At 50.8% G+C, this 13,990-nt stretch overlaps 1 protein-coding gene across 1 annotated transcript in view; it reads left to right on the plus strand.

The window, feature by feature from the left end:
• The window catches only part of phc2b (polyhomeotic homolog 2b), a 37,126-nt gene that overhangs the window by 6,948 nt on the left and 16,188 nt on the right, over positions 1 to 13,990 (plus strand). The window contains exons 2-7 of the mRNA XM_084441076.1: positions 3,485 to 3,749; positions 7,013 to 7,159; positions 7,454 to 7,534; positions 8,008 to 8,169; positions 8,439 to 8,579; positions 10,215 to 10,521. Of these exons, the coding sequence (XP_084297202.1) occupies positions 3,546 to 3,749; positions 7,013 to 7,159; positions 7,454 to 7,534; positions 8,008 to 8,169; positions 8,439 to 8,579; positions 10,215 to 10,521 (1,042 nt within the window). The 5' untranslated portion in view covers positions 3,485 to 3,545. The remainder of the gene's footprint in view (positions 1 to 3,484; positions 3,750 to 7,012; positions 7,160 to 7,453; positions 7,535 to 8,007; positions 8,170 to 8,438; positions 8,580 to 10,214; positions 10,522 to 13,990) is intronic.

Below are 13,990 nucleotides of genomic sequence, written 5' to 3' on the forward strand. Positions count from 1 at the left end.
GTGACAGAACGGGGATGGCGGTATTTCGTTGATGATGGTAATAGCTCCAGCAGTTCCCTTTCTGTCTAGTTGAGCACCCCCCCCCCCCTCCTGCAAAATCCTGTGTTGGGGCGGAAATCATTACCATCATCTTCATTAGGGAGCCTCCCGCCAGCCAATCAGCAATGCCGCTCCACTGGGGGGGGATTCCGCCGGCGCCCTGTTGGCTGTCGCTAGGCTACCAGATAATCAGGAGGCGGGCTGCGGCCTGGTTGGTGGGTTGGCCGTGTTAATGCTGGGATGGGGAGCGGGGTGGAGGGGATAGGGTAGATGCACACAGAGGGGCTGGGGGGGTTTTTTGGGGATGCATCACGCACACATACACACACACACACACACACATAGGTTGAGCCAGTGAGTGAGACAAAGAGGAGCAGCAGCAGCATCATCCGGTAGGAGGACCGTCATCCCAGGGGTTATGGGGCACCACGCTCCCGCAGCCCGGAGTCGCAGGGGGGGGCACCGGAGGTAGGACCGTGAGGGGGGGAGGGGGGGCTTTGTCTCTGTCTCCGTCATCTCTCTACATCATCCCTCTGTCTGTTATATCTCTCTCCTATCATCTCTCTGTATCTCTGTCTCCTGTCATCTCTTATTCTACTCTCTCCCTCTCCTTTCATCCCTCCATCTGTGGTTCATCTTCTCCTCGAGCCCCTCTCCTTCTCTCACCCTCTCTTTCTCTCTATACCTCCATCTCTCTCTCTTTCTGTACCCCCTTCTCTCTCTACCCCCACCTCTCTCTACCCCCACCTCTCTCTCCATCTCTATAATGTTGTGTTTAGAAATCCGTTAATGCACATCATGCTCTTTTCCTATTGATCTGTGTGTGTTTTGCTCCAGTGCTCAGCGCTGTGTTTATTTATGGCGGGTCAGACATCCACATCACTAAGAGACCAGGCTCCTCTTACTCACCGTCTGAGAGAGAGAGAGAGAGAGAGATGGAGGGGAGAGAGAGAGATGGGGGAGAGAGAGAGAGAGAGATGAGTTGGAGAGAGATGGGGTAAAGAGAGAGATGAGTTGGAGAGATGGGGTAAAGAGAGAGATGAGGTAGAGAGAGAGAGGTCTGTCTCAGTCTCCCTCAGATCTCTTCCTATAGCAGTGCCGTGGCTGTGTGAAACCAACATCAGACAGGCAGTCTGCAAGATGAGCACTCCAAGTGAATCAATAACATATTTTCTGGTAATGCTCGCGGCTACACCCTCTATTTCATTTTTCCTGCCAGTTTGTATTATAGGCCAAGGCTAGGTCGTGTGTGTGTGTGTGTGTGTTTACATCGCAGTGCATAGCAGTGTGCCCTGCTCCAATGCTCTCATTAGCCCAGTGCAGGATTCCCCCAGAAGAATGGCTGTCTTGTCTCCAGTGTTGTGGATGGGGGGTTAGGAGAGGGCTGGGGGGGGTTGTTCTCTGTTGTCCTGGTCTTGATTGATGGACGAGTGAGTCTGGCGGCGTGCTGCACGGCCAGGGGGGGGGACCCCAATAATAGACCCCGGCTAACCAATGCTTTGTTCAGCATCAACCTTTAGAATGCCTAGAATTCGGAACCCAGAAAAACTAGGAATTCCCAAAGAATTTGGGGGTTCTACTACGTTGGATAACTTTAATCCACGGTTGGAAGCAGACTGTTTTGTCAGGCTCGAGTCTTTCGCTAATGGTCTTAATTACAGAGGAGACACACACAGCAGCCAGATGTAGGGCCACTGCCCCGTCATCATAATTAATGGCAGCTGCTGGTGTTGTGATGTGTGTGCGCATAAATCTGTTTGAGTTTGTCACTATGTGCGCGCACGTGTGTGTGTGTGTGTTTGTGCCTGCACCAACAACCCCTCTCAAATGGCTGTGTTTTTGTTTTCGGTGAAAGCCAAGCAAGCAGTGTTTAATTTTTTTGTAACACCTACTTTCCTGAGTGAATGTGAGGGTTAGCCTGGGCGCTACCGCTGACTCACTGGCTACGGAGCTGTTACCAAGCTCTGCTGAGTAAAGTTCTCGCTACAGGCTGATGTTCATAATATAAGTGAAAGCTTTGTAAAGTCAGTTGTCAGAGCTACTGGTTATTTTGGTTACTGGTACTTTAAGCCAAGGCCTATCTGGGCTAACAATATGTTTTTTTTATCATTGCCAATAGCCTATATCCTGTCTAGAATATACTACTACTATACTATGCTATACTATACTATACTAATATACTATTGTCTACTATACTAAGGTTTCATCCACATTCACTGAAAATAGGATTGGGAGAAGGGGGAGGAGGAAATAGCTAAGGAATTGCAGCATGGCTGCATTGCCTCTTATTTAATTACTTCCATCACACCATCCCCCCCTTCCACTCACACTCGTTTAAAATACTCCAAAACACTCAACCTTCACCCCCCCCTCTCTCCTCTCTGTCTGCCTCTCCTCTCACTCTCTCTTTAACACCCTCTCTCGCCTTCTTTCTCTCTCCTTTCTCTCCTCTCACTCTCTCTTCAACACCCTCTCTCGCCTTCTTTCTCTCTCCTTTCTCTCTTATCCCTCCCCCTCCCTCCCCCCTCCTCCTCCTCTCTCATGCCCGTAGGTCTCTCTCCTGGGCTCTCCGCTACTTGATTTGGGGGAGCGGAGTGGACAAGTGTGCTCTCCAGAGGGGAGGGTGGTAGTCGTGCAGTCCTCCCTCTCCACATGTTGAACGGGAATGGGTGGATGAGGGGGCTGGGCATAATGGAAGTCAAACATCTTGTTTCCAAAAAGAGCTTGTGGTCATAATTAGAGAGCGGTGTGGAAAATAGTTATTTAAACATCTCTGGTATTTCAATAAGAAACCAAACAGAACTGAATGGCATCATTCATTTGAGTGGCCTCCTGTATGTCTTGCCTGTGTTATACTACTATGCGGCCTCACCTTGTGGCTGTTGAAGTTCCTTGAGTAACTAGAACTCTCAGCTTATTTCAAGTTCACTAGAATTAATTCAGATTCTTGACAAAGCTCAGTCACACTCTTGCTCAATCAGATTATCACGCTCTTGCTCAATCAGATTAAGTCAAGGGCTAAGCCTTAGACTTAATCTAATCCAGGTCTAAATCTAGGTGATAAAACGTAAGTCTTTCTAATAATGCCCACTGTGTCATGATGACCACTCCTACCGCATCGGACCTGAGATGACCCAGACCCACGTTGTCATGGTAACGTCGTGTCTGTTGTGGCCTTTCCCCCTCCGTGGCTGTAGCTCGGGAGGGAGAGCGGGTCGTCCAGTGATCGTAGGGTCGGCGGTTCGAATCCCGGCTCCTCCTGACAACATGTCGAAGTGTCCTTCGTCAAAGACACTGAACCCCAAATTGCTCCCAGTGAGCAGGCTAGCACCTTGCATGGCAGCTGCCGCCATTGGTGTGTGAATGGGTGAATGAGAGAGGCCTTCATTGTAAAGGGCTATGGATAAAGGCGCTTCATAAGTGCAGTCCATTTACAATCCTCCAGGTACAGGAGAGCCATCCAGAAGGGCAGCCGGGGGTCGAAGGTCAGACGAGGAGAGGGCACCATGGACAGTGAGCAGGGGGCTGCGGCCTCCACCACTGGGACCAGCACCACCAGCACCTCCTCCACCTCCACCTCCTCCTCCAGCCCCGGCAGCAGCAGTGGTCAGCCCAGCTCCACAGTGGCCAGCAGCAGCGCGGCTCTCGGGAGGCAGTCTGTCCCCCAGATCTCCGTCTACAGCGGCATCTCCGACAGGCAGACGGTCCAGGCAAGCCCTCGCACACACGCACGCACGCACGCACACACAGACACACACACACACACACACACACACACACACACACACACACACACACTCTTATACACACACAGACACACACACACATACAGTTACAGACAGTTCAGCCAAGCTCTCTCACCACACACACATGCACGCACGCACAGCCGCACACACACACACACACACACACACACACACACACACACACACACACACACACACACACACACAGTTACTGATGGTCGAGGCAAACTGCACTGGGGACACTGTAGATCACCATGTGACTCGCACGCGCACGCACACACACACACACACACACACACACACACACACACACACACACACACACACACACACACACAGAGTTATAGCAGTTATCCAAAATCTACAGGCATAGTACTACTGCCATCTGTTGGCACGTTTAAGCCTCACACAAATTGCTGTACTTTAGGTTCACTACCATAACAGAGGCATCCAACCAGGCCCCGAATACGCTCACGCAAAGCCACTGGCGCTGGCTCATAGCTTACCAGCTGACGTAAACGCTGTAATAGCGAACGACATTAATGGATAACTGTCTCCTATAAGTACACCGACCGTGCCATATATGTGAATTGCAGGGGTTTCCATTCCATACACGTTCGGGTGGTTTGCGACGCAAAATGACCCCGGCTCTCTTCCTACTGTCATCCAGGGTGAAGCTCTGAGGGGCTGCGCCTGCGTATGAGACTAGCTGTCATTAAACACGGGGCTTATTATGCCACATCGCCCCCTCTTTGCTGAAACGGCACACTGTAAATCGGCCTCTTAAATTTCGAGATGCCTATTGAGTTGTTTCTACACCTCATTAAGTAACATTTTCATGAGTTCGAGTTTTTATGACAGCACTTTCGCATGCCAGAAACTTAATTTGATATTTGGGGAAATCATAACAACAGTGGAATGCAAACGTTCTCGGGAATGTTTTATTTAATTAAAGTATAGTTTATTTTTCCGCACCACCTGTAAAAATCTCTTTGTCTCCCTGACGCGCCCATTAACAGCTCCACCTACTCTACTGTGCGCAGTCGAAATGCGCCTTCGGATGGCACAAGAAATCCTAATGGCCTGTTGCCTCAGCCTTGGACGATGGCGCTGGTGTGGTTTTGCACAGTCATATGTGCGGCATGAGCCTTCTGCTGTTGAACACTTGACCCGGCAGACCCTGTCTGGATTAGTCTGCCCCAGGGCTCACCCCACTCTGAATAGCATGACAGACAGATCTCTGCCCTCTCCCCTCCTCTCTCTCTCTCTCTCTCTCTCTCTCTCATATATATCTCACATATATATATATATAAATTGTGAATGAAATTCAAGTCTCACCAATGTGTTTTGTTTTCCTACCTGACTGTTGTTCTAACTTTGTAGTTCGTTCCTCTAGAATCAGTCTGTTAAAACTACAAATTGTTCCTGTGTGACATCACTTCCCTGTCCTCTTCATCCTGAAACTGTGTCACTTCCTTTTTCACGTTATAAACTATCACTTTCGTTCCCCAGTCACCCACTCTTGCCTGGATTCACTTCCTGTGCTAGGGTCCGACTTGCAAATCGTAACATAGAATAAACACATTGTCTTTGTTTGAAACCAACTTGACCGACCACTCAGCGTGTTCTTTGAAATCTAAACTAAACCAAGTAAGATTTTTAATTCAAAATATATATATCTTCTCTGTTCTCTATCTTCTCTCTTCTCTATCCATCTTCTCTCTTCTCTATCTATCTTCTCTCTTCTCTCTCTCTCTATCCATCTTCTCTCTTCTCTATCTATCTATCTCTCTCTCTTTCTCTCTCTCTCTCTCTCTCTCTCTCTCTCTCTCTCTTTCTCTGTCTCTCTATCTCCCTGTCTTAAACCCAGGAGCATGTACTCATCTATTCACAATGAGGGATGTCGGGGCTAATTTTATTGACACCTCACCGGCTCCACTCAACAAACAGCCCAGGGGTGTAGGTCAGAGAGTTTCCTCTACTTCCACAGACCTCAGGTCACCCCCCCCCCCCCCTCCAGTTGCCTGGCAACAGCTCCAAAGCTGTCAGTCGACTTCAGAGGGGAAGGTTGAGGAGACGGCTCTCATTGGCGGAGATTGTACTCTTTTGTACCAGGGTGATGTGGAGTGACAAGCCTGCTCTTGCTCCGGTGAGGGGCTGGATTTCGTCTCTGTCTACCGTGTGCCCTACATCGTCTCAGTGCACCAGAATGTTTGATTTGACATTTGATCCAGCGGTGATATTTCACCCACTCCCACAAGGGTTGCAAACCGTTGGCACGTTCCTGAATTGATCATCAGTAGGCTTGGTTGGAAACTGATTGGAAAAAGGGCAGGCGCTTTCATGTTAACGATCAATCAAACATTTCCAAACAATACCAAATGTGTTTTTTCTTAATCAACGCTTTATTACGGACGGACTGGGTTGTTTTTTTCTGCCTGCTGCGCGTCACTGCTTCTCCTCGCAAACACTGAGCCGATGGTGGGTTTGCTGCAGGTGAGAGGAGGAGAGCCAACTTATCCGAGTGAACGCTCTTCAAGTGACAGAGCTTTGCTGTTGTTCGTGTACACAGCATCACAATATTTGCAAGTGGCCTCTTGTCCTTCTGAAGTGGTCCCACACAATGCTCTGCTTGGCCCGTTTCATTTTTAAAAATATGCCGCTGTTGATTTCTTCTCTACTTTTCTCCTGAGATGGCTGCTTCGTTATATAGAATAGTTCTACTGCGCCCTGAGGATTTTAATTTAAACACGATTCAAAAATACACAATCCTCCTTGTTTGATAGTAGATCGAGTAAATTTCACATGCTCGAGCAAATCCTTAATGGACAGGTTCGGAATTTACCATTATAAGCCATGAAATAAGCCATGTTATAAGGTCAATTTAGCATTATAAGCCATGTTATAAGGTCAATTTAGCATTATAAGCCATGTTATAAGCCATGTTATAAGGCTAATTTAGCCTTATAAGCCATGTTATAAGGTTAATTCAGCATCATAAGCCATGTTCTAAGGTTATTTATGATCATACACAATGGCCGATATTAACGTTTAGTCAAGCGGTGCGCTCTCGAGATATAGCCCGTCGCCGCTAACACACTCGGTGGATCTATAGGTGCATAGACAAAATCCCTCAAAAACACCGTAAACTCGTTTTCAAAGACAGGAAACTCACCGTGTGGTCATTGCCCCCCCCCCCCCTCCTCCTTCTCCTCCTCCCCCCCCAGGTGATCCAGCAGGCGCTGCACAGACAGCCCAGCACGGCCGCCCAGTACCTGCAGCAGATGTATGCGGCCCAACAGCAGCATCTGATGCTGCAGACAGCAGCCCTGCAACAGCAGCACAGCCTGAGTACCGCTCAGCTACAGAGCCTGGTCAGCCCCACACACACACACACACACACACACACACACACACACACACACACACACACACACACAGCATGACTACCTCTCAGCTCCAGAGCCTGGCCAGCCCCACACACACACACACACACACACAGCATGACTACCTCTCAGCTCCATAGCCTGGTCAGCCCCACACACACACACACACACACACAGACACACACACACACACACAGCCCTGAGTCACCTTGTCAGATATGTTATGAGATGGAGGTGTTCATTCCCGCCGTGTCTCCTCTGCTCCTGGCGTCCTGGTTCCAGGCCAGCATGGCGGCCGGCAGACAGAGCTCCTCCCAGCAGAACGGCACCTCCTCCCAGCAGACAGGAACCTCCCAGGCCACCGTGAGTGTTCATCCATCCCCTGCCTGTTCACAGATGAACACACACAGACACTGACAGGAAACGGTACCGTAGAACCTCAGAAAATCCAGACCCATCGGGAATGAGTGTCGTTTGGATCGCAGAAATGTTAGTAACTCAACTCAAAATACACCAAAAGTATTTAGCTTATATTCAGAATACATTGATAACTACCTTCTATAACAATTGGAAAGGCATTGAAATTGTAATCAAATAACCAACTATACTTTGTGCTAGCCTTTTTGTCACATTACAAAATGTTCAATTTGACGGCTACTTCCGGTTAGGACACCCGTTCGGTTGACCGGCCTTTTCGGATCTCTGAGGTTCGACTGTACCTTAGGAGGGGATGGGGGGGGGGGGTAGGGGTCAAAGGTCCTCTGAGGGTAACTAACCGCCTCTCTGCTGTGAGGACTCCTGAGGTCACCTTCCGCTGTCCTCGTCCTCATCCCCAGATCAACCTGACCACGTCTCCGTCCGGCGCCCATCTCATCAGCCGCTCCCAGAGCATCAGCTCCTCCCCCGCCACCATCTCCCAGCAGGCCGTTCTGCTGGGCGGCCCCTCTGGCCCCGCCCTCACGGCCAGCCAGGCCCAGATGTACCTGCGTGCACAGATGGTAGGACCGGAGGAATGGGCGAGCGAACGCACACACACACACACACACACACATACAGTAAACACACCGAACACACACACACAGTAAACACACCGAACACACACAAGCACACTGTCACCATCACGCAGGCAGGTAGGCATGCGTGCACACACACACACACACACACACACAGATTATTATACGATAAAAAATATAATTTATTTTGTGTATGTGTCTAAACCAGTGTCATGACATGACCTGACATGCTACCTCTGTGCTGTGGTTCCCAGCAGGCCCAGCAGAGTAGCCTGGTCCAGGTGGCCCGGAGTCTGGGTCGGGCCGTTCCGCTGTCCCCCCAGCTCATATTCACCCCCACCGCCACGGTGACCGCCGTCCAGTCAGAGAACACCAACCAGTCCGCCTCCTCACAGGTATCTTCTGACTGGGCATAGCAGGTAGCCCCTTTCAGGACTGCGTTACTATCTGGCTGGTTCACCCAGCCCCTTATCTGTCCATAGCAAAATTGTCTTAATTGATTCATTTCAGTCCGCCTGGTCAGAAATTCAAAACTAAAGTGCAGCAGACACATTTCAAATGTACCCACAGACGCAGGAGGGTGGTGTCTTCGACCCCGCTGGGGTCTGAAAGCCAGCCGCTGATATCAAACATGTTTCACAAGTCATATTTTTACAAAATGGATCGGACAAAATCGCTTGTTCAGCAATCACAGCGCTCGCTATCGGCTACTGCTGGTCGGAAGCTGTAGTGCAACAAACAAACAAAAAAAATTATCATCAGTGGCTGGCTTTCAAACCCCAGTGGGGTCGTGCATCTGTGAGTACCTTTGAAATTTCTCTGCTCCACATTATTGTAGAGTTTTACATTTCTTCCCAGGCGGACTGACATTAGTCGGACAATTTTGCTCTGGACAGTTAAGGGACTGCGTGTACCAGCCAGATAGTAGCGCATTCTCGAAAGGGGCTACCTTACAGGTAGCCTACATTCACAGTCTGCTGTTGCTGTTTTTGTAGTAACTGGAATTTGCACTGGAGGGCAGCAGAGAGTAAGCAAACATGGTTGTGAATGTAACAGAGATGTAATGCTTTTCAATGGAATGAATGGTTTTATGGTTATGATATGAAAACAGGACGGTTGTCATCGCACAGTAGAAATAGGGGAGATTAGTTTTGCAATGAACGTGTATGTGGACTTGCACCCCAGCCAAGTGAAACTTGATGTCATTTTCAACATCTGAAGGAGGAAAGAGAGAGTTTTATATTTTCTTGACCGCAAGAATCTAGTTCTAGGTTGATGGGTTCTAGTCAATCTTTGAATAAATATTCCAGAGTGAATATTCCAGAGTAAATGCACATTTAGGTAATTTTATGTCCAACCTCCAGATAACTGGAACACAAAGAAATACAAACAATGTGTGGTCCAGACAGACAACAAACAGATGTACCAAACCTCAGAGTGAAGTGACATCATCAGTTCCTCCCAACCATTCCTTATCTATTATATTGCCTGCTCCCATAAAGAGGGTTCTCTCCTACACACCCCCCCCCCCGCCCAGAACAGGCACACATTCCACACAGTCACCACTTTTGACCATACATGGCTCTGTCTGTCTCCTCCGCCTCCACATGTGAACCCCACCTCTCCCTCTCCTGACCAGCTAACCAGCCTACCTATCTCCCTCTCCTGACCAGCTAACCAGCCTACCTCTCTCCCTCTCTTGACCAGCTAACCACCCTACCTCTCTCCCTCTCCTGACCAGCTAACCAGCCTACCTCTCTCCCTCTCCTGACCAGCTAACCAGCCTACCTCTCTCCCTCTCCTGAACAACTAACCAGCCTGCCTCTCTCCCTCTCCTGACCAGCTAACCAGCCTACCTCTCTCCCTCTCCTGAACAACTAACCAGCCTGCCTCTCTCTGCCTCTCCTGACCAGCTAACCAGCCTACCTCTCTCCCTCTCCTGACCAGCTAACCAGCCTACCTCTCTCCCTCTCCTGACCAGCTAACCAGCCTGCCTCTCTCTGCCTCTCCTGACCCATCTGCCTCTCCAGGTGCAGAACCTGGCCATCCGCAGCCAGCAGGGGGCGACCTCGTCCGCCTCTCAAGCCCAGACCCTGCAGGCCCTCAGCCTGAAGCAGAGCCCCGTCCTCATCCAGCCCTCCGCCGCAGCCCTGCTCAAAAGCCCCGGGCAGGGAGGCCCCGGGGGGACAGGGGGGGGCACCGGGGGGAAGGCCAGCCCGCCCACGGCCCACTCCGAGGGGGGGAAGAAAGGGGAGAGCGCCGCGGTCACGGAGGTGCGAGCCCTGAACATGAGTCGCAGCGTCACGGCCGTGGGCGGCCAGCCGCTCGTCGCTCCAGGTACGTAGACGCCCCTATCAATGCCAACTCTGGCCACTGTCAAATAGAGAGTCAGCAAACATTGCTAGTACACCCTTCACTCTTCATTATTAAAGGGGCAGAGTTACGCTTGTTTAAGTTAAAGGGGTAGTTCCGAATTTTGGACATAGAGCCTCATTCACGACTTACCCATGATTGATGGAGAACATGTTCAGCTGATTCCATGCTGTCTCTCGTTCGGGCGTTAGCGGCATGCTAATGCTAGCACAATCAAACTGAAATGGCTAGCGTTCATTAAAAACTCACTTATAAAACAGAAAAACTTCAAAGGCACTGGACCAGTTTGCCCTTTGAAGTGTTTCCGCGTTTCTCCAGTACAAGGCTTTATTGTAAACAAAGGGTTTAATCGGTGGCGCTAAACCTTTGAGTGAAGCCGGCGTTGCTGCCTGCATGCCGACCATCACTCTGAATTACTCCACCATGTTGGAAGTTGTTTTCCTGGTCACATAAATCGCCCTGTCAAACCGCCTGAGAAACCAGCCGTGACTCCAGCCCCTCTGTCACCTGCTGTCCATCACCCGGAGCCTGGAATAATTACCCCACTGACTGGTAGAAGAGGGCTGTCACTCTTCGAGGCACAGCGAGGTGAGAGAGAGAGCTGACGCCAAACCGCTGGTGCTTCTGACAGCGCTGCGCTGCATGCTGCGTGTCAGGGCTTGTCACACAACCGGCACTCTGTATCACCCATTCATTCATGGCCGGAGAGACGAGGAAGTATTGAGGCAGAGAGATTTATGTTGTGTGCGAGAGTGACAAGCGTTGGGATGTGTTGCGTGTGTGTCTGTGTGTGTGTGTGTGAGAGAGAGAGAGAGAGAGAGGATTTGTAGTATGTGTGGGTGTGAGTGCGTGTGAGTGTGTGTGTGCGTGCCTGTGTCTGTGTGAGAGAAACAGAGTTAGAATGTGTGTGTTTGTGTGTGTGTGTGTGCGCGTGCGTGCCTGTGTCTGTGTGAGAGAAACAGAGTTAGAATGTGTGTGTTTGTGTTTGTGTGTGTACGTGCGTGCGTGCGTGCGTACGTGTGCGTGTGTGTGTGTGAGAGAGTGCAGAACAGCCAAGCTGCGTTGTGAACCAGAGGCTGTGAGGGACAGACACACTGTTACAGTCTTTGGAGCATTTTATTGTGAGCCTGGAAGTCAGCAGCTGGTAGGGTTGGAAGAGTGAAAGAAGGTAACTATGCCAGCCGTAGAACAGATTACGCGTGTGTGTGTGTGTGTGTGTGTGTGTGTGTGTGTGTGTGTGTGTGTGTGTGTGTGTGTGTGTGTGTGTGTGTGTGTGTGTGTGTGTGTGTGTGTGTGTGTGTGTGTGTGTGTGTGTGTGTGTGTGTGTGTGTGTGTGGTGTGTCCGCGCGCGCGTGCACGCACGCCTGTCTGTCTGTGCCATGCACCAGGCGAGAGGGATTAACAGAGCGTGCGTGTGGGGTGCACAACTGTGTCTTTGTCTAGCTTTGTTGAAGTAATGGATTCAAACGAACAGAGAGAGAGAGGGAGAGAGAGAGGGATGAATGTGAAAACCTGGCCGCCCGCGTGCACCCTGGAAATGAAGGCGGGTTGCCATGGCAGCGGCCGTGAGGGACAGGTGTGCCCCCAGCGATGTGTGGAGCCGCGGCCCGGGCCTGGGAGGATTAGACGGAGACGGCAGCCCTGCCGGGGTGGCCTGCTGTCTGCTGGGCTGGGACCCAACGAGGCTGGGGGGTTGGGCGGGGTGGGGGGGGGGAGGCTGAGAGAGAGGCTGAGAGGACTGGAGGCTGAGGGAGGAGAAGGTGAGAGGCTGACAGAGCGAGAGGCTGAATGAGAGGCTGAATGAGAGAGTGAGAGGCTGAATGAGAGGGCTAGAGGCTGACAGTGTTGGAGGCTGACGGAGAGGGTGAGAGGCTGAATTTGAATGAGGCTGAATGAGAGGGTGTGGGTCTGACAGAGAGAGTGAGAGACTGAGAGAGAGGGTTAGAGGCTGAGAGAGAGGGTTAGAGGCTGAGTGAGAGGGCTAGAGGCTGACTGAGAGGGTTAGAGGCTGAGAGAGAGGGTTAGAGGCTGGGTGAGATTGTGGGAGGCTGGACTGGAGGTTGGGAGACAGAGACTGGGGGGACAGACGGGCTTAGGCACATTGTCTGGGAAGCTGGCTCTTGCATCATCAGATCATTACGATGGTTGCATCATGAGCTTTTATCTCTGTCACAGAACCTCATGTTGTCATTTTGAAATACAAAATCTGGTCTCTCTCTCTCTTACAGTCTACATCAAGTGAGAGACCACTGCCCAGTCAGTCAGCCAGTTAGACAGCAGGCCAGTCAGTAAGATAGCCAGCCAGTCGGTCAGTCAGTAGCCTATCAGCCAGCCAGCCAGCCAGTTAGACAGACAAACAGACAGTTAGACAGTTAGACAGTTAGACAGACAGACAGTCAGTTAAACAGTCAGTCAGCCAGCCAGTCAGGAACAGGCCCAGCCTCGTTTATTGTGCTCTCTATTTTGGTCTCCTCTGTGGTAATTGAGCCATCGGAGAGGAGCGTAGGGAGCAGATTCGGTGGGAGCAGCAGTGTCTGTTGTTCCAACCACAAGACCAGCCATCGCTTCCCCTCTGAATGGGGATTGGCTGGAAGCAGCTGTTCTGCTCTCGGGTTCTTTGTGTACTTTGCTGTTTTCATCGCCTCCCGGTCTGGCAGGCGGACGCCTTCCCAGCACCCCGCTACCACACACACACACACACGCGCACGCACACACACACACACACACACCCACACCAACCCTACCCACCACCTCCTCACTGAGATGTCCATGCTCAGTCTGGTAGGCCTGCCGCTGAAATACTGGCTCGACCGTTCGTCGTTCAACTCCCTTACTGCTTACTTGGCGTCCGTCCTCTTTGTCTTTGGATCAGAGCTTTTCCTTTTCCTGGCCGAGGTTCAGTTAAGGATCCATTTGTATGCGCGTTAGCCCTGTTAGCACACTTTCGGTTAAAGGCTCTGCCTCTTTTCTTTCATCAAGTCTCTCAGACACTAGCCTTCGTGCCAATCTGGTCTACAGTCAACACTCTGGCTTCACATACTGTAGCCCTACACTCAACAGCCCCACACTCAACACCCCTACACTCAACAGTCTCACACTCAACAGCCCTACACTCAACAGCCCTACACTCAACACCCCTACACTCAACAGCCCTACACTCAACACCCCTACACTCAACACCCCTACACTCAACACCCCTACACTCAACAGCCCTACACTCAACACCCCTACACTCAACAGCCCTACACTCAACACCCCTACACTCAACAGCCCTACACTCAACAGCTCCACATGTCATTACCCCCTCAACATTGATTCAACAGAAGGTAGACTCCATTAAGTGCATAATCTTCTCAAGGAGAGATGAGGATCTTAGCGGTCTATCTGATGCTCTGGTAATGATTCAAGCTTAACGTGTTCGGGGTGTTGGGAG

The sequence above is a fragment of the Borostomias antarcticus genome (assembly GCF_949987555.1).
Source record: "Borostomias antarcticus genome assembly, chromosome: 7".
NCBI classification, from domain to species: Eukaryota; Metazoa; Chordata; class Actinopteri; order Stomiiformes; family Stomiidae; genus Borostomias; species Borostomias antarcticus.